At 32.4% G+C, this 26,157-nt stretch overlaps 1 protein-coding gene across 4 annotated transcripts in view; it reads right to left on the bottom strand.

The window, feature by feature from the left end:
- Kmt2e (lysine methyltransferase 2E (inactive)) overlaps positions 1-26,157 on the bottom strand; it is a 96,110-nt gene that overhangs the window by 20,566 nt on the left and 49,387 nt on the right. For all 4 annotated transcript variants that reach the window (XM_047561610.1, XM_047561608.1, XM_047561607.1 and 1 more), the window contains 11 exons: positions 25,136-25,365; positions 21,798-21,878; positions 18,557-18,615; positions 17,312-17,484; positions 13,482-13,520; positions 11,777-12,007; positions 11,527-11,657; positions 9,938-10,055; positions 8,936-9,045; positions 6,206-6,470; positions 4,955-5,053 (listed from right to left, as the gene is read on the bottom strand). In XM_047561610.1, coding sequence (XP_047417566.1) covers positions 4,955-5,053; positions 6,206-6,470; positions 8,936-9,045; positions 9,938-10,055; positions 11,527-11,657; positions 11,777-12,007; positions 13,482-13,520; positions 17,312-17,484; positions 18,557-18,615; positions 21,798-21,878; positions 25,136-25,365 — 1,536 coding nt within the window. The remainder of the gene's footprint in view (positions 1-4,954; positions 5,054-6,205; positions 6,471-8,935; positions 9,046-9,937; positions 10,056-11,526; positions 11,658-11,776; positions 12,008-13,481; positions 13,521-17,311; positions 17,485-18,556; positions 18,616-21,797; positions 21,879-25,135; positions 25,366-26,157) is intronic.

The following is a 26,157-nucleotide window of genomic DNA, read 5'->3' as shown; positions in this document are numbered from 1 at the left end:
GCTAAAGTATGTGGAATCTCCCATTGTTTTTATGACTACTTAATTACGGTTTTGTAACAGTAAATACAGAGTATTATAATTTCTTATAAACAACAAAAAAATCTGCTTTATAAATATCCTTATTAATTGGGGTGTGGGTATCAAGAATTTTTATTTCACTCATATATACTTTGTAAGCACACTGGAATAAAAATGTATGTAATTTCAACTTTTGTTAACAGACATAAAATTCTTAATCTGAGTTTCCTACTCAGTAGAGGGAGAAAGCCTAAAATCCACATGGTTCAGGATTATGTAATAAAGAACAAGAATTAAAGTGTACCATATAGCAACTGAAAAAATTAACTTCACTGAGTAAACTTTTAATCTGGTAATTTTAAACACTTGTGAATGCTATTAAGTAGCCTTAGGGGGTAATTTGTTGATAGTAGGGTCTCAGAACTAAGGACAAACAAAAAAGGAAGAAAGCCATCTAGGAACTCCTAATTGGCTTTTCTACATTGCTACTAGGTAGGAAGTGGCTTTTATTTAAAATAAAAAACTAAAACAGGTGCTGGGCACCAAAAACAGTTCTGTGGGTCCATGGCATCCAGAATGCAGGGTGTGAGACCTTACCCTGGAGAAACTGCCTGGTGGAGTCTTCACAGTGGCTAGAAAGCAGTCTTCTATATGTCTGGTTTTGTTTTACTTAAGTTTTAGTACCCATGGTCCAAAGTGAAATGGAAAATTTAAGAAATAAGCAATTCATAGTTTTTAAATTAAAACAAAACAAAAAAAAATTGCTTTTCAAAGAAAGGGAAAGCCAGAGCCCACCTACCAAATTACCCTAACCTGTGGTCTTAAAATAAGAGACACCTTACTCAGAAAAAAACTTCCCTACCCTTTCAAACAGCAATCAGAGATTAATTTTGAATCTTAAAGATGGTTAAGATTATTTCTGACAAAAAGTTCCAAAGTAGTATATATGTCTTGTGTGGCATCTCCATTTCCTCTATCACATGACAATTTAATTTATACTTGGTCCTGTTTCCTGTTTTGACAGTCACAATTAGCTGCACCCTGTCCTCCACGAAAGCTTCTCCAGAGCAGTGACCTTGTCATTTCTGCTCACCCAGTACCTTAAATGGGACTTAGCATATATAGCAAGCATTCACATTTTTATTAAAACACTAAGTGATGGGCATATATGTTCTATAAAACGTGTCACTTATGTGAAAACATATAACCAGAAACATTCAAAGGATTTTGAGAATCAAATTTATTAGAAGGCAGCTAAAGGAAAACAACCTCATTTTGTTTGAACAGAATACCTACAAAACAAACTGGTCCTCTCTTACTATTCAGTACTACCATGATATTTATTCCTCATCTACAGAAATACAATTCCTAATCTCTCTGATGAGAGAAACTTAGAAAATTATTAATCAGCATCACTTTAATCACGCTGTAGTAAGAAAACGGATTTAGATAATATCCACCACAGTCCTGTCATCAGATTACTCTTCTAGCAACAAAGTACCCTGTTTTTTACTATTCTTGATTTAGAAAAGTAGCTTTCTAAATAATGTTGCTTCCTAAAGGCATTAGTAGAACAGCATAGATTCTGAATAGCATTGTTTTCCTGGAGTGTGTTTGTGACTGAATAAAAACCTGTGTGATGTTAGATATAACCCCCCAAAAAAACAAGTTCCAAGAGTGTACAAGGAAAGAGTTTTGAAAAATACTATATATACTGGGAATCCTAATGGTTGGGGATATGGTATAAGATTTACTAAACCTAACTAGCTAAAGCACTCTCTTTTTTACAGAACATGTCAAATTTTAGACTTCTATGGAATACTTTCTCCTGTGAAGACAAGAGCTGAGAAAATTGTGGAGATTCCTAGGCTATAAGTTTCATGTAATTCACATTTGTGGGCCTTTCTCTCTTTAAATGGCTGACATGAACTTTTAGTTGGATTATTTACTTGTCTACTTTTTAAAAAGCCAGGTACTTTTCCCCACCTAGGAGCTGAGGTTGAATAAGAGTACTCTTTCCCTTGGGATATTCATTTTCTAGTGATATATAATTAAATCTAGAAGATCCTAGCTGCTCGACAAGTCCAGGGGTCTTATACCTGTATGATTATCTTTCAGTAGTCTTACACTGTTTCTCAAATTTCTGTCCTTTTAAATGTGAAGCCTCCCTGAACCAACTTCCATGGACTCCAGTTTAGGCAATCTCACTATAATAGACTACCAAGTATTACCAAGACTATACTCCCAAAGTATATGAAGACGGTGCTTATAGAAAATTATTTCAGAAATGTTTTTAAAAATACCCATTTGGCAAAGGAGGTTCTTTTCATACCACTAGAAATGAAGAAAGCATCTTTGTTATTTAAATTGTTCAAAAGGTTTGCCATTTTAAAATGATTGCTTGTTGAGTTAAAGGTATGTTTCTAAGTATCTAATCCCTTCCAGGTGCTCACTCTCTTAACTATGGTCCCCTAACCCTACCTTAACATGTAGCAAAGGGAGTGAGTCTGCTCAGTAGTACCCTGGGGCTTTGGAATCAAATGAGTATTCTGTATTTCCAGTGCCACAGCTTAAACTGGGCTCGAAATTCTCCCAAACTAATTAAAACTCCTATCAAAGAAGTATCTCTCAAGGGATGGGAATGTGGCTCAGTAATAGAGCAAGCCTACAATGCACAAGGCCCCAGGTTCAATTCAATCCCTGCACTGCCCTGCTCCCAATCTCTCTTGCTAGATAAGAGGAAATGGACATTATCCATCCATTTAGTTCCATACAATTTAGCCAAGTTTGCTTTTGAAGGCAGCTAACTTTTTAAGGGGAAACACATATAATATAATGGATGGAAAAAAGAAAAGAACATTTCAAAACACCAAAGGAGATGAAAGGGGAAATGGAACTGAGAATGAAGAGGCTCATGTATCCTAACCACATCATGATTTAAATGGTTTTTCATGAAATCTTCATTGAACATTTTGTACCATCAATAATCAACTTTATCTCCCTGTAGCCCACTCCCAAAGAGAGATTATAATCCCAGCCAAATAGAATTATCATCACATAACTCCCCAATTCTAACTATTTATAATCTTAACCTTTATAAAAGATGGCAAAGACTTGAAAAATAAACTGATTCATACCAAAATTTTCAAAACCAAATGCTAACACCCTGTGAGGAAAAACCCTATTAATTGCTTGAGAACCTCAGAATGTGTGCCTGTTATTTGATTACATTCAAAAATTATATAATTCAAACATTAAAGCAAATGTATAATAAGATTGCAATGATTTTCAGAACTGTGCATCAAAAAACCAAACAAAAAATTAGTTTTATTTTATATCCTTTTAAAATAATTATGAACATTTAACTTTTCAAGTTTTCCACATCTTAGTCTCATGAATAAAATTTCCAGCTTCACAGTCACCTTAATGGCAGATATTAGGGTGGATATGCTAACTCAAATGGATATAAAAACTCTGAATAATTATTCTGTATTAATACAGCATGCTAATAAGCAAAATCAGAATCAAAAGTTGATCATGAATAAGCATATTTTTCTCAAGTATAATATGAAAAGAATATTCTTCTGGGGTCTGGAAATGAGGATGTTCTAAGTTCCATTATTATTTTCAGCATTGATAGATAAATTGACATTTTAAAAGTAGTCCAATAGTCAAATCTTTCAGAGAGCATTATCTGAATAAAAATATGAATATATGACAAAAATCCAGATAAATGTCTTTCAAAATTAAGGCAGTTGTAAAAAAGGCTCTTCTATGAAACACCATGCCCCTTTAAAAAAAAAAAAAAAAAAATCAGTGATACTTTAAATTGGTCTCCTAAAAATCCCTACAGAGTAATAGAAATACAAGGCTGTAGCAAGACAGTACTGAAAATCAATAGTCAAGAAAGCACTATAGGAAATTTAGGAAGGCACAGGGAATTTGTATATAATTAAATCCCAAAACAGATTCAAAATTTTAGATAAAGGAACTCCTCCTTTATAACCAGCCTCCAAATTTTCACCTGTATTTTTCTTTAATGTCTACTATCCTCTCCCAATAAACAAGGTTTCTAAAATTTGAAGGCTATGAAACAGTTCACAATTGTAGTATAGAATTAACTGTAGGATAGAAAGATGGCCATTGTGATGATGGAACAGATGCACATTAAGCAAGCACATTAACCAAATTTACAAAGACCCCAACCCAAGTATGTGACACGAGATTCTGTGGAGTACAATGTGAAAACCCCTAGGAACATTAAATGAGGCAAGTAAATGGAAGGGGGAAAATCTATATTAAGATCAGTTGGTGTGTAGAGTCATTTTAAAATCTTAGGGTACTCAATGTATACCATGATACTTTTAACTATTCACTAACTTTTTAGGATATATCTTGTCCTAGTTTTCATACTGACAAAATAATTGCAAATAAATAGTACAAAGGATATAAATTAAACTTGTTTTAATGAAAACCTTATAACAGTATAAAACACAGAAACAGCTACCAAACAGTGGTGGGTTTTTTTGTTTTGGATTTGCATAAGCCATTTATTTGGTACTATTAAGAAGCTAAAGTTCCATTTTTAAAACTAAATCATGAAGAGAAAGGATACATTAATGAAAGAAATTTTGAATAGTAATTACAGTATTAAAATTCATTAACAGTTCTCAGTCTCAAAAATATTAATGATTTCTAAATCATACAATTTCTAAAAAGCCATACATTTTTAAATACGTAATGAACATCAGTAAAAAATCCAAATTATTAGTAATGACAAAAAAGCCAAATAAAAATGCTCAATGGCACATCATGTTAACTTCAAAGAAAAGTGTGAGAGCCCCATGGAAAGGCAGCAACAGTTAACTCTGAGAAGAGTAGCTGTCACTAAGCCAAAGCCATATAGCATAAAGCAACTACTGGCTTCCCAACTTACCATCTTCCTTTTCCTTTCTGCAATCTGCTCCTCTGATTCCATTTCTACTTCATTGCTAATGGGAGTTTTTTCTTCTATATCATCAATAAAATCTGGTTCCTGAAAGATGGAAATGACTTCTTTATGTAAAGAAACTGTTACTCCATCTATAAGCCCTTGACATCAAACTGTTTAAGTCTTCTAACCACAACTAGACATAAATATTACAAGCCAATTTAAAACTGATTTCCTAGTTCAAGAAAGCTTTTAAAATCATGCCATCAAATAATTTTGCTTTCTAAAGTTCTATTGCTGCTAAATGTGGTAGCATGGTCTTCTGTATATATTCCTCCCAAAACAAATTTTTCACAAAACCTGCAAATATGAAGCACTTGGTAAATTTTCAATTTAAAGCTTATTAGAATATAGGGCCCCTTAATGAGCAAAAAATTACTTAACCTTCACATTTTAATGATCCTTCCTAACCTCTATTTTGAGGGCCATATAATACATATTTCTTGGTGGGGAAAAAGTATAAGCCCAAATTCTCCCAAAACTACCTTACATATTAGTGAATTTTCTCAGAAAACTTTTTTGTGTGTGTCAATGGACCTTTATTTTATTTTTATGTGGTGCTGAGAATCTAACCCAGCCTCACGCATGCTAGGCAAGTGTTCTCCCATTGAGCCACAACCCCAGACCCTCAAAGTTTTATTGCTACTGATTGTGGTATTCTTCTACAACTGTTATTACTTCTATCCAGATACTTCAGGAAAGGTTAATTTTATGCTTTCAGAATGTAAAAAAAAAAAAAAACACTAATGAACATAAAACACTAGCTGCAACTGTTAATTTTCCAGCCTTTGGAAAATCTTGTCAGTTCGACAGTGATTTTTTTTTTTTTTTTTTTGGTACCAGGGACTGAACCCAGGGTGTGCTTAACCACTGAGCGTTATCACCAGCTCTTTTTATGTTTTGAGGCAAGTTGCTCAGGAACGCCCTAAATTGCTGAGGCTGGCCTTGAACTTAGATCCTTCTGCCTCACCCCCCTGAGCTGCTGGGATTACAGGCACCACCAAGCCAGCTCTTACTTTTAACAAATGTTGTATATATGCTAACAGAACTTGTATCCTGTATCTACACCTATAAGTACTTCATTAAATAACAAAGTGGACTTAAAAATTGTTAAGCAACTTTTATATTAAAAAGGGGTAAAATATGACAATTGCCTTTGTTAATTCAACTTCATTAAGAATCAGTAGAGTTTGATACCTGATTATTTGATACTGATAATCTCAGGGGAGAAAGCTTTCTTTGTTTTGTTTCTGGACTTTTAATCTTGTTGGCTGTTCCTTCACAATCCAAAGTAATATTCTGATTTTGCGTATCTTTTTCTTTTGAAATATCTTTGTCTTTTTTTCCTTTTTTCCTTCTGGTCTCATAACCACTGTTGATGTTTTCCGTGGATTCAGAACTACGTTTCAGAACAGGGCACTCTAGATTGTCTTTGAGGCATGCACAGTCCACCTTGTACTTACTGAAATGATATCCAAATATATATTTATTCAAGATACGAAACAAAACTGGGTAATTTCTTACTCATTTTAAGATGCAATTTCACAAAATCCTTAACTTTCTAACTAATTTGTATTTCTGACTACTATCACAAAAGAAATATTGTTTTCTCATAACAAATGTTGAATGTGAATCACAGATTGGGTCTTAAGGTAACTAATAATGTTATACAGAATAAAAAAAACCTCATACATTAAAACTCAAGTCTTTTAAAGTAAAATGATGATGTAGCTTATACAAAATAATATTAAGGTAAAAACCCTAATTTCTTCAGTGGTCCCAGAGTGTTATAAAATATTGATTTGAAATTTGACCTAAATAAAAAGCATGCTAAGTATAAAAATACTAAACCTTAACTAGTTTGTATTTACTCCAAAGAATTATTTAAATAAACAATGATAGCAACAGCTCTTATTTACTTATTTACATATGTATATATATGCTTATTTTTTCTTGTGGTATTGGGGATTAAGTCCAGGGGCACTCTACCACTACTGAGCTACACCATCAGTCTGTTTTTTTGTTTTTAAATTTTGAGACAGGATCTTTCTAAATTGCATGAGGTTGACCTTGAACTTGAGATCCTCATGCCTCAGCCTTCTGAATCATGGGGATTATAGGTGTGCACCACTATGCCCAAGCAGGTATGTTTATCAAGCAGTTACTTTGTGACAGAAATTGTTTTAAAAAGTTTACATGTGTTAACTCACTAAATCTTCAAAACATTCCTGTTACGGGAGAATTATTATTCTCATACTTGAGATAATGATGCACAGAGAGCTGAAGACATTGGTCTAAAGTTACACAAACTATAAATAACTGGGCTAGAATTTGAAACAAGACAGATTATGGATGTACAGTCTTCCCAAAGCAAGATGCAAAGAGTCATTATGCTAAATTTTCCATCTTTTAGGGACAAAAAGGCCTTAAAAGGAAAAACTGAATTATGATGATGTCTATTTCCAATAATCATTAGAGATGCATAATGAAGGAAAAATTTCACATTGAGAGAAAACATAAAATGGACATTTTTAAAAAAGATGCATTTTAAAAGATTACACGTTTAAAAAAAGAAAAATGAACTGAGATGCTCATAACCAAAAAGCTACAGAATGTATAAAGAAATAAAAAAAGGACTGCACAGCTGAAAAAGGGTCAGATGATATGATTAGGCAATTTGCAAGAGGAAGTCCAAATGGTAACTTATAGGAAGATTGTTGGGGGCTGGGTGTAACTCAGTGGAAGAATATGTGCTTAGTATGCAGAAGACACTGAGTTAAATCCCCAGCATCACTAAAAAAAGAAGAGAGAAAGAAAAAGATACTTGAGCTCATAAATAATAAAGGAAAATGGTAAATAAAAATATAAAGATACCATTTCACATGGACTAGATACATTTTTAAAGTCTTAATGGTAAAGGATTAGAAAGGAACTAAACTGCTTGGGAAAGTAAAACAAATTTCATTGGAAAGCAATTTACCTTTGGTAAAAAAAAAAAAACTGAGTCTGTGCATTCTGGAACATAGCAACTCAACTTCTCAGTCCCTACCACAGAGGGAACATGTACACATGCATACATGTTCAAAAAGCCACCGAAATATATTCTGATAAATAGAAAGGGTTCATCAATAGTGGAAGCAAGTAATGCCATTAACAGTGAAAATAAATGAATTAGAGCTACACACAACAATGTAGTTTCATCTCATGTAATGAAAGACAAAAGATGTAATGCATAAGAAAGTAGCAGGTTACAATGAACAAAGTTTTAAAGATAAAATTCCTAAATACCATTTGATGGCATACAAACTAAAATGTCAAAGAAATGTGAAGAAGGGTGATACAATCTGCTAAATATAAGAGGCATCAGTAGATAATGTTCTATTAATCTGTGAAGTACATAGATATTTGTATTATTCATATTTGTATATTAAAATTTTTTAATTTAAATAAAGTTTTAATCCTCAGAACATGTTTTTCTTGTTTCACAACATGGTTCTCAGAGGTTCTTTTTGTAAGGTCTTCTACAAACCCTTGCAATTTACACTGCAAAGAAAATTTGATACAATTTCTTCTGTTTTGAGGTAAAAGAGAAATTACTCATACACTTGATTAACCAAATGAATTGTGTAATTAAAATTGTATCCTCTAAAATACAAGTGAAGAAAAAAATTCTTACCTAATAAAGTCAATGATGTATTGCTGAATTAGCATTAATCACACACTGAAAACATTTACACTAGAAAGTTCAGAAAATAACTAAGCAACAATAATGTAATGAAAGCTGATACCAAAATACTTGTTTTCAAGTACTTTTTAACTGCCTCGTGAGAAATAAAAGTTATAAAAGCAATAATACCTAAATTATTACATGAACATTAAGGAACTACTTTGAAACAACAAAAGATATATTTACAGACTTGAACTTACCAATTCCCATAATCAAAATCAAAAGCAATAGTAATTTCAGTACCCTTTGGAATACTTTGTATAGAATAAATGTAAAGATGTATGGTTCCATCTTCAATTTCATGCCTCACCTGTTAGTTAGAAGAATAATTTTACATTTCTATAAACCACTTTCTATCTTTAAAAGCATCTTTTCTTGCAATTTGGAAAGCTATTGGTAAAAGTACTTTGCAAACACAACATGGAAAAGTACCATTAATTATTAAGACTTATAAATCATTGGTTACCATCTGGGAAGATTTTTCAAAAGTACATCAATGCCTAAAACCAATCCCTACCCCCAGTGACCCCCATGTGGCATCCAAAACAAAATAAAACTAAAACTGTATTTTATTAATTCTAAGATGCATATTTTGTCACTTTTTCGCATATCTGAAATTAGCAGACTTACAAGTGATAGCATTTTAGGTTTGATGAACTGCAATAATGGTACAGCTAACACTATACGACACACACTTCTAAATATTTTACATGGTACTCTTTTAGTTCTTAATATCTTTTTACAGATAAATATAATGCATGGATCAAGCTGCAAAAAGTAGTAAGTGACAGAGGAGACTGGCTTCAAAACCTACACTTTTAGCTGCAACATTATATAATTATAAAATTAATGTGTATTTTAGCATATAAAAATGTACTTTATACTCCACCCTAAAACATTAAAAATTTTATAATAGCATACAATCTAATAGCTTTATCATCTAACTTGATAAAATCATAGCACATATTTGGCCCATAAATAGACCTTCCAGAATTTAAACAAAAAGGAAAAGTCCAATGTCTCCTCTTGCAAGAAACATTACAATTTCTTCAGTGTATAATTTGTATCACCTAAATTTTCACAACAGGAAGATGCTGGGCAAAATAAACTAATCAACAGTTGAAATGTTTTAAACTATTAGACTTTTGTACTTAATGCTCAAATTCCACACACAACTTCCCAAAATACTTCAGTAAGCTTACTTCAGCATTGGGTGTACAAGAACGCCTGATGAATCGAGCCTCATTCCCAAAAGTCCTTGCGTCAACACACATTTCTAGCCCATGAAATTTAGAGTAGAATAAAACAAAAGGGTATGGTCTACAAAGAAAGAAACATTGTAAGGAATTAACATTTTAGTAAAACGATCTGATACTTCTCTTCAGAGACAAATGGGTTAAAAAAAAAAAAAACCTTAAGAAATTTACAAATAGGACATTACATTACATTATTATTTTTTATTCTGATAGTAAGGATAGAATCCAGGGATGCTCTATACTGAGATACTTCCCTAACCCTTTTTGAGGTAGGGTCTTGCTAAATTCCTTAGGGAGGCCCTGAATAAACTGCTGAGGCTGGCTGAGACCTTGTGATTCTCCTGCCTCAGCGTTACAAGTTACTGGGATTACAGGTATGTGCCAATGTACACAGTTTAGTGAGGATTTTAAATAGTCTTGACTACAGAACCCCTCTTCCCTGCTCATATAAGCTTACCCAAGTCAAAGGCAATTAATTTAAGATAGAAGTTATTTACAAACATAGAGTGAGCATTGCCTTTACAGAAAGATTCTAATTCCATATTTGTATTGGGGGTGGTACTGGTGATTGTACCCAGGGCCTTGAACATGCCAGGCAGGCACTACTTCTGAGCCACATCCTCACCCTCTAATTCCTTTCTTTTAAAGTCCATATTTCTTGGTATATTTAAAACTGTTTGACTTATATCCCTATTTCAGATCAAATCTGCTATGTAATAGTTTTTAATAATTGTAGAACATGTATTGGCAACATTATCCCCCTAAGATAGGAATATACTTCTAGACTTCAAAGAAACAATGGCTACTGAAACATATTAATTCTCCACAAGAATCCCAAAGGGTACAAGAGGCCTCCAAAACCATTCCAACACCACCCAAGTTGGAGTTTAAGGTGATGGCAATAATGTAGGAATCAAATCTAATACTGTCTAATAAAAAGGAAAAAGGTTTGCCTGTGACCACCATGGTATTTTTAGGTGCTAGTAATTATGTTACAAGGAATTAGCACAGGTCCATGATGGAAAGGATTCCTGGTACTATCAGGTAATCAGAGTTCTTGACTAATACCCTAAATATCCAATGGTCTTATTTAAAAAAAAAAAAAAAAAATTTTTTTTTAGTTGTAGATGTGGACACAATACCCTATTTTATTCTTTTATTTTTATGTGATGCGAAGGTTCCAACCAGCACCTCACATGGCTAGGCAAGCACTGTTATCACTTAGCTACAACCCCAACCCCTTGATTTATCTTTGAAGTGAATTACCTTAGGATTTTCAACAAGGTAGAGACTGGTAAGAAGCTGAGAAATGTCATTTTTCTTTGGTGGATGTTTTCATAGTTCAAAACTTGTACATCAAAACTAATATGTCAAAACTTGTATGTTAAAACTAATACGTCACTAGACAACTACAATATACTTTAATACTGAAATGATCATGTAAGGAAAAAAGTACATATAATCACAGCATCTAAATATCCAAAAATATAATATTTATCTGCAAAAAAAAAAAAGTGAGGAAAAAGTAAATATACCTTTTAAAGAAATATCCATTTGCTTCAAACTGTTCTCTCAACATAAACTTCCCTCTGTATTCAATGATAAGTGCATCAGGAGGCAAATCTTTGGCAGATTTCAGAATTTTTTTATTCTTTTGTATATGGCTCTAAAATCAAGAGTATATGTTGACATGAATTACACTTGGTTGCTTTCAGTCTAACTAAAGATACACAGTATAAAAAAGGTTTTGTTTTACAATTTTTTTTTGACAAATTATATATTTACCTCTACAGGAGGTTTGAAGAGTAAATTGTTGGTGTTCAATTCTGATTTATTCACATCTTTTTTATCATTTCCATTGCCTAATCTAAGAGCTATTCTTTGTGCCTCCCTCTGAACACCCTCACTATATTGGTTATTATTTGCCTCTTCATATCGATCCATCCATGCTTTGATTTTTGTCTCCCATCCAAAGTTTGAACCATCAGATGAAGGATCAATTTCTGGAGCTGAACCCTAAAATCACAGCAAAGTAAGTATTACTATTTGAACTTAAGTACTTACACACACAAACATACACACAATTAATAGCAGTATACATTAAAATTAATATAAACTGAAAAGTTAAAAATTAATATAAACTGGAAAGTGTTTAGCTAAGTTGATCCTAGCAAAAAGATCATAAATTATCCTAACCACATTTGAACCTTATATGTCTTGAACTTATAAAATTCACTACCAAATTACTTATTGGAGTTGTAATGATTTTCAAATGTAATCTTTGAGTTAAAATATATTTTCTAATATTTGCAAAGAATTTGAAAATTTTTGCATTCCTAAGTTACCTCTTTATGTACTAAAAGTATTTCAGTTAAGTAAAAGATGCTCCTTCCTCATGAAGCCTAGTACTGAGGTAGTAAGATTAACTGGGAAGAAAAGAATGTCCATATTAATAGTACCAGTAACTTAATCAAAAAACTTTCAGACCTCTTTATTCTGTCAGAAAAATTCCTAAAATCCATGTTAACAGAATAAAGTATAAATCTTCAACTTTAACATATGAAGAACATTCTATGAAACATGGGACTTGCATTATGCTGGATGACACCATATTGTAATATTCTTGAGAAAAAAATGTTAGTTCATGATGTGTTTTCCAGAAATGTGGTGTAATGAATAATTATGCTTATACTATGGGACAAAAAATATACTGTAATATACTCCCCACATCCTCTTTAATGTTCAGCTACTTAAAAAACGTGTTATCCTTTACTACCTAACCCAAAAAGCTTTAATAACACTATATAGCTACCTCTGTAGCTCAACAAAAATCTGCATTTTAGAAAGAAGCCAAAAGAATAGAGTTTTTCAGCAAGGACTATGTTCTAATTATTTAAGGTACATGTGACTAGTTTGTTTTTACAAGGTGAGACTATGATGATTTTATGGTACAACTGACTTGGCTCCCTTAAGAATCTCAACTATGCAAAATAAAATCCCAATTTCCAAATGTGATTCTGCATTCTTGTGTACAGAAAACTAACATAAGGTACTATCACAGACATAGAATACAGTGACAGATCAAATGTAATTATCCAGTTTTACTATTAGAAATAATTTATATACATCCACTTTTTTTGGATACTGAGGATTGAAACCAAGGGCACTTTACCATTAAGCTGCATCCCCAGTCCTTTTTATTATTTTGAAACAGGGTCTTGCTAAGTTGCCACAGTAGGCCTCCAATTTGCAATTCTCCTGTCCCAGCCTCCAGAGATGCTGGGATTATAGGCATGGATCACACTGCCTGGTCACCTCCCTACTTTGATTAACAGTATTAATAAACAACAACAGTGATTTATTAATGCAATTAGAATTCTGAAGTCCCACTTCTTACAAAGATAAGTGATGAAATGGTGCATAATGAAGAGAGCAAAAAGACGTGGACAAGTTGCCACTTAGTTAAGCTCCTTAAATTTAATGTACTTACCTTAACTCTTGATGACTTTCTAGATCCTTCACGAAAGGCCTAAAATAAGCATGGAATTCTGGGTTACTAGTTTTAAAAGCTGGATATAATTTAAGTATCATAGTTAATAAAAAAATTAACAATAACCAATAAAATTAGAATTTGAAGTAAATAAATGTATCTACTAGAATATTATTCTATCACCAATATAATGCAGACTATTTAGAATACTAAAGTATGTATATGTGATGCTCAGATAAAACTTTCCGAATATTCTATATTCTCAATATTATAACCATAAGTCTTACACAGTATGGTAACCACAATTTTGGAAGTTTTCACTGCAAAGAAATGACAAATGTTGATTTAAACTTCACACAATGTAAATGCACATATATCAAACTTATGTGGTACATCATTAATATGTACACCTTTTATGTTTTTGTGATCAGCTGAAAACTTAAAAAATATTCTAGACACAGTGGCACATACCTGTAATTTCTAATAAAAAATATTACAACTCTAAAGAAATATTTGTGATAAAAACTGACAAGGTATTAGAAATTCTGTAATAATTTGGTTAACATGATGAGATGTTTGGGAGGGGAATGTTGTTATTTCAATTCTCTAAGGCAACTAGCTAGCAAGAAATAATTGATTTGAGCCCTTAATGGGGCTTAAATAATAAGCTCTATGGTAAACAGAACTGCATTTATTCAACAAACATTTACTGAGACCCCACTAATTGCAAGATCCTGAGTTACTTAAGACTTAATTACTATCTCCTTTATTCTTCATCCCAGAGTATAAACTCTTTCTAGAGAGACTAACAAAAAGAGATAGCAAGACAGATCCAAACATATTTAAGTGTCAAATGTGTATGCAGGCAATATATTAGCTAGCTTAAAATTAAAACATGGGAAAAAATTAGGTGACTTTGGAGAATGCATATATCTAGACAGATGAACAAATGAAAGGAATACTATTCTTGGGAGTTTAAAAAAAAAAACTAAGAAAGAATGCAAGAAATGGGAAGAAATTGCCAAGTTCAAGGAAAAATTAATATACTACCACTTTTACCTCCTGAAAAGTAGTGTGATAAAGGATTGGCTAAAATAATATCAAAGTAGGTCACAGAGGGCTTATTTAAAAAATCAGATTTTATGATTCTGACTTAAATACCATATTATTCTTCATTATTAACAAAGAATCCTTATTTCTGAGCATAGAAGGGATACAAAAACAATGTTTATAGGAAATCTGATATCCAAATGCAGAATGGATTGAAGAGATAAGAGGATAAAGATAAATCAGAGATGAAAACAAGATAATTACTGGGAAGGACATAGTGCCGCAATGCCTGTAATCCCAGTGACTCAGGAGGCTGAGACAGGAAACTCAGTGAGACCATGTCTCTAAATAAAATACAAAATAGGGCTGGGGATGTGGCTTAGTGGTCAAGTGGCCCTGTGTTCAATACCCTCCCCCACAAAAAAGATAATTACTCTACTACTATGATGTAATGGTAGCTTAGACTAGGTTTGTAGAAGTGAAAAGAGAAAAATACACCAAAGAGACCTCTCAAAGGAAAAACAGAGCTTTTGAGAATAAATCTGTGTATCAAAAACTGAAGGTGACTTAGAAGACATTAGAGCTTGTGCATTCACTGTATTGAGACAAAAAAAAAAAAAATGCAAAAACGGGTTAAGGAAGATACTAATTGGTGTAGAGTGAACACTGAAAGAAAAACGGTATACGTTGAGTATTGCTTACCCAAAGTGCTTGAGACAAGAAGTTTTTCAGACTGAATTTTCAAAGAACATTTGCATATACTGTAATCTGAAAGTTGAGCATCCCTAATCTGAAAACCTAAAATCTGCAATTTTTTAAGTACCCTCTCATATTTTGGAGCATTTTAAATTTCTAGATTAGGGATGCTCAATCTGTAAGAGAAGTAAAAATATTGAATGCTAAAATATCGAGACTACCTTATTAGGATTTTATGAATATAAAATAAACCTGTCCAGAATATATTTTGCTAAATCCATTCATAACTTGAACAATTGGCCTTCCGAGTATGCTGAATAAAACGCAAAACCATATTCTTTGCTATATATTTTATGTTACCATATTACCCCCAAATAATGATGAAATGTTAACAGAAGAATAAACTAGTTATCTTTAATGCCCAATTCCTGGATTCTGTTTCTCCCCCGATTCCTGTTAAGTGTTACTAACTTAATGCCAGAGAAAAATCTCTTTCCTTTTAAATATAGCATTATTTTAAAATAAATGACACACAATTCAGACCCAGAGTTTAGTTATTTCAAATACCAAGGCATTCCAGTCAGAGAAAATATGGAATCTATGATGTATTAAACCAACGATAAAAAACAGAAACATAAGAAGCTTCCAAGTTAACTTTTATAAAATAGACAAAAAAGAAAATAAAATTTGATAGAAAAAAGGTGTGTTAACATCTATACATGCATTCTAAACTAAAAAGCACGTAACAATCTCTTTGTATAAATTACAATCTGAGAAATGAGGAATGTAATAATGTAATAAGGAAAAATGTGGTTATGTTCTAGAATAAAAGGTTCAGTGCCATGGCAGAATGCGAAGAAAGATGATATTTAATAGTAGAAAAGCAAATTTCATGGAAGTAATAGTACTTGAGATGGGCCTTACTACAGTAGAAGATTAAAAGATCAAGATGAAGAGGAGAATATTCCAAATGGTGAAATATGTCCAGCAAGTGTGGGAAGAATGTGGCAACAATGAATTATACAGACTGGATAAAATATAAGTAGAAGAATAACAGAAAATGAGGAGGACATGTACTTGAAGACTGCTAGACAGTCAAGCTGATTTTAAATAGGAAGGTGAAATCTGAAAATGAAAAATGTATTTAAAAGTACATCCTGCCTATTAAATAAGTATATCATAAGAAATTACTTAAGGAAAGAAAAAGCTTTATTTTGAAGACCTCATTTCATATCTAGGTAGAATTTCACTCTGTAATGACAAGATAGTCATTAGGAAAAATATTTTTTACAGTATGTAACAAAAACATTTACTAAAACATTTACTAGTAATTACAGTCACACATTGCTAAATGACAGGGATACATTCTGAGAAATGCATCATTGAGCTAATTCATCCTTACTGCAAACATCACATAGTATACTTGTACAAACCTACAAGGCAAAGTCTACTTATTGATCACAGGCTGCAAATGTGCACATGTTACTGTAGGCAACTGTAACATAATGAAGTATTTTTATTTAAACAAAAAACATACAGTAAAAATGCTAGATAGGACGTTTTCCCTTTGTATCTTTTGAGATCATCATCACATATGTGGTCACTGACAAAATTTCATTAACAAATTTAATGAAAACTTAGCTAACAGATATTCTTTTGCCATCAAATCCTAAGCACAATGTATCAAATAAAATTAAAGTGAAAAAAATACTTTGTAAGAAATTCAGTCTTATTAAAATGATCAAATAGAGAAGAACAGCTATAAACAACAATTACACACTTCCTTACCAGTTATAAGTCATTACAAATTTAAGACAATTATTATTTTCCAAAATAGCAGTCTTTTGTATTTTAGGCTTAGTACTTTATCACTACTCTCATTACAGTGACAATTTCAACAGTCTGCAAAATTTCTCTTCCACTTCAATCTTTAAAACACATTAAATATATTAAATGTTTGTTTAAACTTTTTAAAAAACCTTTTGCTAGATCTGTTTAGCTATAATTCATTACTCTCACTTTCCTATAAAACTCATTCCCCTATCTACTATTTTATCTACTCACTTAAAAAGAAGCAAACGTACTTTTTTACATTTTGAAATGTTTTGTTCTTTCTCCCCACTTTTTTTCCTTCTTTTATCATTGACCTTGGAAACTCTTGAAGCAGTTAAAGTAATTGAAGTTGGAGTATGCTGAAATGCAGTGTATAATTCCACTGGAACTTCATCACCACTCTCAGTTGCACTGGTATCACCATCTTCAAATGCAAAATAAAATTATTGTACATTTAATATTTCTATCTCAAAGAGTAAAACAGCATTCCACATGACACAATATTATCTCTTTCTGAAAAACATGCCTTTTTATTTCTTTATTCACTTCCCTCAGAAAATGATACATTTAAATGCAAAGTACAAAATGTCATTCCTCACGCATTGAACTACTACAAAGGATCCAAAAGTCTGACAACAAAACTCTGGTTGTGTAAATGTGGAAGGGAACAGGCATTATTATACGTTAGCAGCAGAAATTCAAAATTCGCTATGGAGAGGAATTTAGCCACACCTAGAAAAACTAAATACACACTTATCCTTTGACCCACACCTCCTATTTCTAGGGATCTAGCCAAAGAAAAAGTAGCAGAAGTATAAAAAGATTTATGCAAGAGGGTTTCACTAAGAATACTATTTGTAATAACAAAAATACTGAAAAAGAACCAAAATTGTCCATCAAGGAGGAAGTGCTGAAGAAACTGTGATTATTCAAAACCAGTTGTATTGGTTTTAAGCCAAACATATTTTGAAAACCAAAATGAAAGTTGTGGCAAATCTTATAGAGAATTTAGAAAATTCTGTCTAAAAATGAAAGAGATTTGCCGGGCGTGAGGATACACACCTGTAATCCCAGCGGGTCGTGAGGCTGAGACAGGAGGATTGTGAGTTCAAAACCAGTTTCAGCAAAAGTGAGGCGCTAATAAGCAACTCAGTGAGACCCTGTCTCTAAATAAAATACAAAACAGGGCTGGGGATGTGGCTCAGTGGTCAAGTGCCCCTGAATTCAATCCCCAGTACCACCCCCTGAAAAGGAGATTCTATTTCATATGATAAACTAATGGATCACCATCTTTCTGAAGAACAAACATGTTGTTTCCTTAAATCAATATATATATATAATCTATAATCCATAAAAAAGAATACTTAAAATCTATTCCTGAGGTTGTAAACAATATATACAATGAAAATTCATTAATAAGATATTTATATCTAACTAAAACTTCTATAGTTTTAGTTAGATATAACTACTAAACACTAAACAAGTTTTTTACGCACCTGACATATTTTCCCTTTTCCGGCGTTGTAGCAGCACCGCCCTCTCTTTATCCAAACTCCTACATCAAAATTTTAACATGGTTATTGATCACATTTTCATAAACCTATATATGAAGCAGACTTGTTTTAAATATGAAGAATTCTATAATTCCTTAAATGTTTTCAGTAAAAGATCAACAGTACAAAATATATGCAAATTCCCTTGCCTTTAAGTTTAGATATGATCTAGTATTAAAGCAGGAGAGACCAATTAAGTGACTCTATTTCATTCTGTTTAAAAAATACTATTTTACCTAGGAACCAAGCACATTTTATTTCCAATTCAATATTCAGAGCAAAAAATCTCTGAAAGAAACAACTCTGTTAACAATGTAGTTTAAATTACAAATTAAATTTCTTAAATGTATGATACTGAATTAGTATCTACTACACTTAACCATATACCTTAAGTTATTTACACTCTTGAAATAACAAACACTAAACATTTAACAAAACATGTCATTAACTTTCCCCAGCCTTCACCCATTAACTATATTATCGGTGGGAATTAGTTTATATTTTTTCCCCAACTTTTTCATTGTATACGTTATTACTCTAGAGATCAAATAATACTAGATTATTCTAAAATGAGAGAATAAGGGCTCTGGACTAAAATGTCCACAACTCGGTAACAGACTTGCCTTAATGTATACCAGGACACATAATTATTATCTTAGTATCACACATAACAATCCCACTTATCACAGAATGATAAGCAGATGTCTCTCAAATGAATGCCCTCTTAACGATCAGTTTTTAACCTACTCTTACTGAAATCATCAACAGACACATTTAGTCCATAAAAAACTATCTGGCAAAGGGCTAATAACTGTCATAAAATAAAACAAATAAGAACATAAAAAAGTCTTACAATGAGAGAAATACAGCTATATTGAGATTACCATTTTTTCAACTGTCAAAAATCCAACTGTGTCAAATACTCTATTATAGACTTGTGAAAATAGGCATGCTTATACATTAGTGATGGGAATTCAAAACTGCACAGCTCCTACTAAAGGGGAATTTGGTAATAGCTGGCAAAATTTTATATACATTTACCCTTTTAGTGTAAGATCCCACTTTGATTTGCAATTACAAAAGCTTGGGAAAAAATGTCCACCCAGAAGGGACTGGATGAATAAATCATAGTACTTTATGTCTGTCCAGAAGCTACAGAAGTAGTATAGAAAGATACACTACTATGAAGTGATCGTCACATATTTTTAAAAGAGGGAAAAAAAATGTGGTAAGGACTCTGTATAATATGCTTCTAGTTATGTAAGGAGGGAAATACAAATATATAGGTACATATCTATGTGTGAGAAAACAAGTAATGGGAGGGAAAAAAATCAATTTTAAAAAATAGTTACTTCTGGGGTAGAAGGAACAAGGACAGAAGTTAGACTTACTTAATACACCTGGTTTTATATATTTGACTTCAGAATGACAGAAGCACATCTTACCATAAAGTAAATAATTGTAAAAGTAAAAAAAATTTTAAAACTAGTTTTAAAATTGAAAATTAACTGGATTACTCATACATTTCTAGTAGGAAAGCAAAATTAGCCATTATGGAAAACAGTTTGACAATGTCTTATAAAACTAAGCATGTAAACTATGATGTATATATAAACCAACAACTGTAACACACACACACCCCATGGGACACTACTTAGTACTAAAAAAGAATGAAATAGTGACACATGTAACAAATCAGATAGCTCTTGCTGAGAATTTTGCTAAGAGAAAAAGACAATTCCAAAAGGGCACATACTGTATGATTCCATTTTTGGAATATTCTTAAAATTACAAAATTATAGAAATGAAGATTATGTTATTATAGATTAGTGGGTGGCAAGGGTCAGAGATGGGAGGAGTGGAGTAGAGGTGGTTATAAAAGGCAGCATAAGGGGTCCTTGCCAGTGATGGAAAGGCTCTGTACCTTGACTCCATGACTATACCAATGTCAAAATCCAAATTATGATACTGAATTAACAGTTTCACAAGATATTACCAATAGGGGAAACTAGGTACAGAAGACCTCTACATTATTTTGCAACTATATGTCACTTTACCAATAACTAAAAAGCTGACAGAAAAATAAAATAAACTTAAGTGTGCATATTGTTGGTGTTGTTAATAAAACACTAAAATTCTTTCAAAGGATTTAACACAATAAGCAGACTCTACATCTTTATGAACTATACCCCAAGAGGAGAAAAGTTTTAAACTGCTTTACAAAATCCCACTAATGGTACTAGTGTTGATGTTACTTTTGAGACTGTTGGTACTAGTGTTGAGGTGACTATTGTATTCTTTTGTAGATTAAGGAATTAACTAATCATGTGATCATGATTAGTGATCATGTGATATTCTAATTATAATATTTCTGTGTTATTGAGAACTATGATAAAAGGAGATAAACATTATAAAACATTCAATAAAAAGTTGTACTTCTAGATTTGAACTGTAATTTTAAATATAAACACATGTATTTTATCTTTAAAGTTAAGATAACAGACAAAACGTAATTGTTGATAATTACTGAAAAAAGGTGGTGGAAATGAGTTCATTATACTAAAGTTTTATATAGGTTTAAATATCCATAGTAAAACAAGAAAGAAATGGGGTTAAAAAAAATAAATAAAACTATATACTACAAACAGGAAGAATAACAGACCTATCAAGTTCTGTATGCAATCAAGGAAGCGGTATAGAAACATTTTTTGGTGGGGGAAGGGGGATTACTGGGGATTGAACTCAGGAGCACTCCACCACTGAGCTACATCCCAGCCTTAATTTGTAGTTTATTTAGAGACAGAGTCTCACTGAGTTGCTTAGCACCTCGCTGTTTCTGAGGTTGACTTTGAGCAATCCTCCTGTCTCAGCCTCCCGAGCCACTGGGATTAGAGGCATGCACCAACGTGCCAGGCTGTAACTCTTACATACTGTATTTCAGTGAAAAAAGACGCCAATACAATAAAGTAAAATCCTTATACAGTAAACCATACATAATATGGTCAATGGCAAAATTCTTCCTAATTTTAGGGATGTGGAGATACAAAAATAATAAACAGAAAAATAAAAATGTTCTCAAACTCAATGAAATACAGTTATTTATATTCTTTAATGTAGAATTCATAAATAAATTTGTTACTTTGCTCATTAAGATTACTGGTAATCTTAACCATGTGCAACTTACCTAGGCTGACAACGTTCACATAGATATGTATCAGGAATATGCTGTCTGTCAATCCCCATGCAATCAATATGCTGCCAAACACTTAAAAAGGAAAAAAAAAAAAGGAGAACATAAAATGTTAAAACATTCTTAAATTAAGATTTTATATTCTATTTATCCACCACTTAAGCAGTGCCTACTTTGAGTTTAGCACACTAAAAGGTGCTGTGAGGAATTCATAGAAATGTATCCTCAGATAAAATTTTGAGATGCAAAAACAAGAGGGCAAAATAGGATACATGAAATAAATTTCTAAAGCAAATATAATTTTAAATAATGCTAAAGGTAAAGGTTATGGATATTATTAGAAATTGGAAAGTGGAGATGTCCACCCTTTTTGAAGTTCATGGGGGAACGCACTCTAGAGAATAATGGCTGTGAAAAGAATCTCATTTTGGCAAATAGGAAGAAAAGGTATCATTGCAATATTTATCAGTTAACAGATACAAGAAGAAGGTGACCAGATGGTACCAATATATATGAAGAGAACTATTCATTTTGTGAAATCAGGGGAGGAGTTAAAAGTGAATTAATGAAGTACAGTCAGATTATATAGGACGTGCAATAGAGAGATGTATATAAATTTCTTCCGTCAACATTTAACAATTTTAGTGACATACAGTATTAGTACAAAGGAGCTAAGAAAACAGAAGTAAAAAGACCAAATGGGAGGTTTTTACATTTCAGATTTAAGTTAAAAAAGGACAGAACTTGAATAATGACAAAAGGAAATCAAAGAATCCGAGAGGCATTCCATGGAGAGAGAAATTAAACCTAATTATTTCTGATGAAATACATGCACCAGCTTGCAGCAAATTTCTCAGTTTGTTATTACTATTTTATTGCCAAATTTTCAATTATCTGAAATAATGTATATGTTTGCTTCCAAAAATAGTCTTAGCTTTTCTTTACCTAATAATTAACCACTTCTAATATAAAAGTAATAAACAACTGTGTTGTTCTTAACTGAGAATGTTAGGACAAGAACTGGTAGAATGTGGCAGTATGTAATAGAATATACATATGTAAAAAAGTGGGGTGGGGGGAACCAGGGCAATACAGGTAGGGTGTTGCACACCTGTAAACCCAGCAACTCAGAAGGCTGAGGCAGGAAGATTAAAAGTTCAAGGTCAGCCTCAGCAATTTAGCAAGACCCTCAGCAACTTAATGAAACCCTGTCTCAAAAAATTTTTAGGGTTGAGAATGCAGCTCCATGGCAAAGCAGTGATGGGTTCAATCCCCTGTACCAAAAAAAGAAAAAGGAAAACAAAAACAGGCAAATGACAAGGAAGGTTAGAAAAACAGATTACATTAAATTTGACGGTTAAGTAATGATGTTATTCAGACAACAGAAGGGGAAAAAAACTAGAAAATGAATAAATGAACAGAGTTACAGATGTCAGGCTTGAAAGCAATGAGAATGGGTAGCAGGAATATTGAAAAAATCTAAAGAGGCAACATTAAAAAAGAATAGAGGGGGGCTGGGTTGTGGCTCAGTGGCAGAGTACTTGCCTAGCATGTGTGAGGCACTGGGTTCGATTCTTAGCACCACATATAAATAAATGAATAAAATAAAGGCCTATCAACATCTAAAAAGTATTTTAAAAAAAAAGAATAGAGGTAGATGATTAAGTCTTTGGGTGGGAATGTAGCTCAGTGATAGAGTGCTGCCTAGAATGCATTAAGATTCTGGGTATGATCCCAAAGACGACAAAGAAAAAAAAAAAGAGAAAGGGAGAGAGATTAGGTTGCATGGTACATTACTGGTTGAGCGACAGAACAGAGAGGAAAAAGAGAGAGCAGTCACTGAGAAGCAAATACCCTGAATAATCCAAACACTGTAAAGTGGTCCTTCAAGAATGTGTAGATGGATATAAAAAAAAAATTCTAAGAACAATTTCACTACTCTCTAATAGACATAACTGTGTATCATACATAGATCACTGTAACTGGATCAAAAGAAAAACACTGCCGAGATTATACATTAAAATAAAAACAAGGCCAAATGGTATGTAATTTATCATGGTAGATGAGATCAGTCAAGAGAAGGCTCTTTTGTAATTGGCTACAATAAGAACTGACAATAATATAAGAAAAACGATTATGTCACTGAAGTTATTTTTTAGCTTTTCAATTTACCTCCTGAATAAATTTACTGAGGTCAGTGCTCCTGGTAATAATGTATACAATATGTAATGAGAATTTATTTTTAAATTTGAATAGGTAGTATATTTTTATTACTAAAATAAACTCAAAGTATTCATATTACAACCTTTCATAAGTATAATACCAATTTCATATTCTACATATTAATTTACCATTTGGGGGCAAAAATAAATGAACTTTTTGAAATATTACCCTTAACTGCATATTTATATCAATAATATGCAACTCCTAATCAGTTAACTTACTAGGTGGGAACAATAGTACAAATAATGCAAACTAATTTGTATTTGGCTCTAGGATGCATTTTTATATGGGTATTACATTCAAATATGGATATAAACCATACTACTTCAAATCAAGAAAGCCACAAGGAACAGACTCAGGAAATCCCATAAAGCTACTAAACTTTCTTACCTTCTACAATACACTGCTTAAATTCTCTCTACTCCCCACCCTATGCAGGGGATGGACTGAATAACTTTTAAGGCTGAAATCCTACTGTTCCCTCTCCATCCTCCCAAAGTCCCTCCCACAAAAAAATAAAAAAACCCCAAAGTGAAACAAAACCCCACTTTCTGTCCCAATCACACCTTCTCTAGGGGAGGAGGCCTTTCTTGGTGGTTGAATCAGGGTTGGGGGAGGGGAGACTGTGGTTCTGGTACAAGAAGACTCCAGAGTGCTGCAAGGTTCAAGTCAAAAGGAGGTGAGAGAGTCAGGTCAAATAAACATCAATCAAAATGTTTAATTCCCCCAAAATGGAAAATCACAGTTGACTACACAGCACAGATAACTGCAAAGGAAACACAAAGGATGTAATTCCCCTCTCATTTTTATCTTACCTACTCCTATATGTACTTGTATTGCTACTGTACTAAGTGAAAAAAGAGATGATCCTATATAAATATAATTCAGAACTGATTACTACTCAATTTACAATGGAGATTTCTAATAAACTGGGAGACAGGTTTTTTTTGATATGAGTTTCTTCTAAGAACAAAATAAACTGTATCAATAGAAGTCCCACTTTAAAAAATATAATCATAAGTTCCTTCAAAAATGGCTCTAAATTATCTCTTCCAAATTCACAAAGGTTAGAAGCATTTGAAAAATAATAATGTTGTGAAATATTTTACCTGCATTTGTCACAACAGATCATGTATCCATCATCATGTGTAAAACCACATATGCACCTGGTTACATCAGTACCATAACTTCCATCCTCAGATGTGCTGATTGTAGTAGCACTGGAAGTTTCATCAAAATTAGGAGTGGTAAATATGCCTACTTCATTTTTGCTAATAAGAACTGATGGAGGAGGGGAAGCTGGAGGTGTTGGAGGAGGACGAGCACCATAATTATGGTCCTGGATAATGAAACACAAAAATAGCATGATGTTATTTAATAACAACAATATGCCCTAAGCAATTTAAATAAAATTTAACCCTTAATTTAGTAACTAGAGAGATGTGAAATTGGCTCAACTCTTCCTAATACCTTTAAAAAAAAAAACTTGATGAAGTAACATATTAAAACATAGTGGTAAGTGAATATAGCTATCTGCAAGGTTAGGGAGGTCATCTTCACATCAATGTCACCCTGGCGCCTAAATCAGAAGATATAGTCCTTTGGTCACACAGTTTCACCTTCAAGATGAAAGCAGATGCATGACAAGAAAATAAAGGTTAAAAAAAAAACCTTCAGGAATCCAGAAACTAGGAATAACAGAAATAGCAGAAGATATACTATCACTGTAAATTATATAATGAGATTTTTTAAAAATTTGGTAATCTGTATTTTGGCCCAAGTAATAAAGTCTCTCATAATTGTACCTTCTTAATACCATAAATGTGTGCAGATCTGAAACTAGATGTAATCTCTGGCTCTTATTAGGTATGCAATACTGAATAAATTAACTTAGATAATACTAAATAAATTAACTTAGATAAGCTTTCACTTTCTCAGATATAAAATACAGATGCAAACCACATATCATGAGGTTCTTTTTGAGAATTACATGAGACACTGTATGTACAAATGCTTAGCATTAAGCCTGGCACATAACAAGTGTTCAACAAATGATAACTATGTATATTAACATGTAAATTACTACAGAATTTAGAATTAACAGCAAATAGCACAATATAACCTTACCCAA

Source organism: Sciurus carolinensis, chromosome 8 (assembly GCF_902686445.1).
Source record: "Sciurus carolinensis chromosome 8, mSciCar1.2, whole genome shotgun sequence".
NCBI lineage: Eukaryota > Metazoa > Chordata > Mammalia > Rodentia > Sciuridae > Sciurus > Sciurus carolinensis.
The sequence above is the reverse complement of the archived record's forward strand: the minus strand, read 5'-3'. Positions and strand labels throughout refer to the sequence as shown.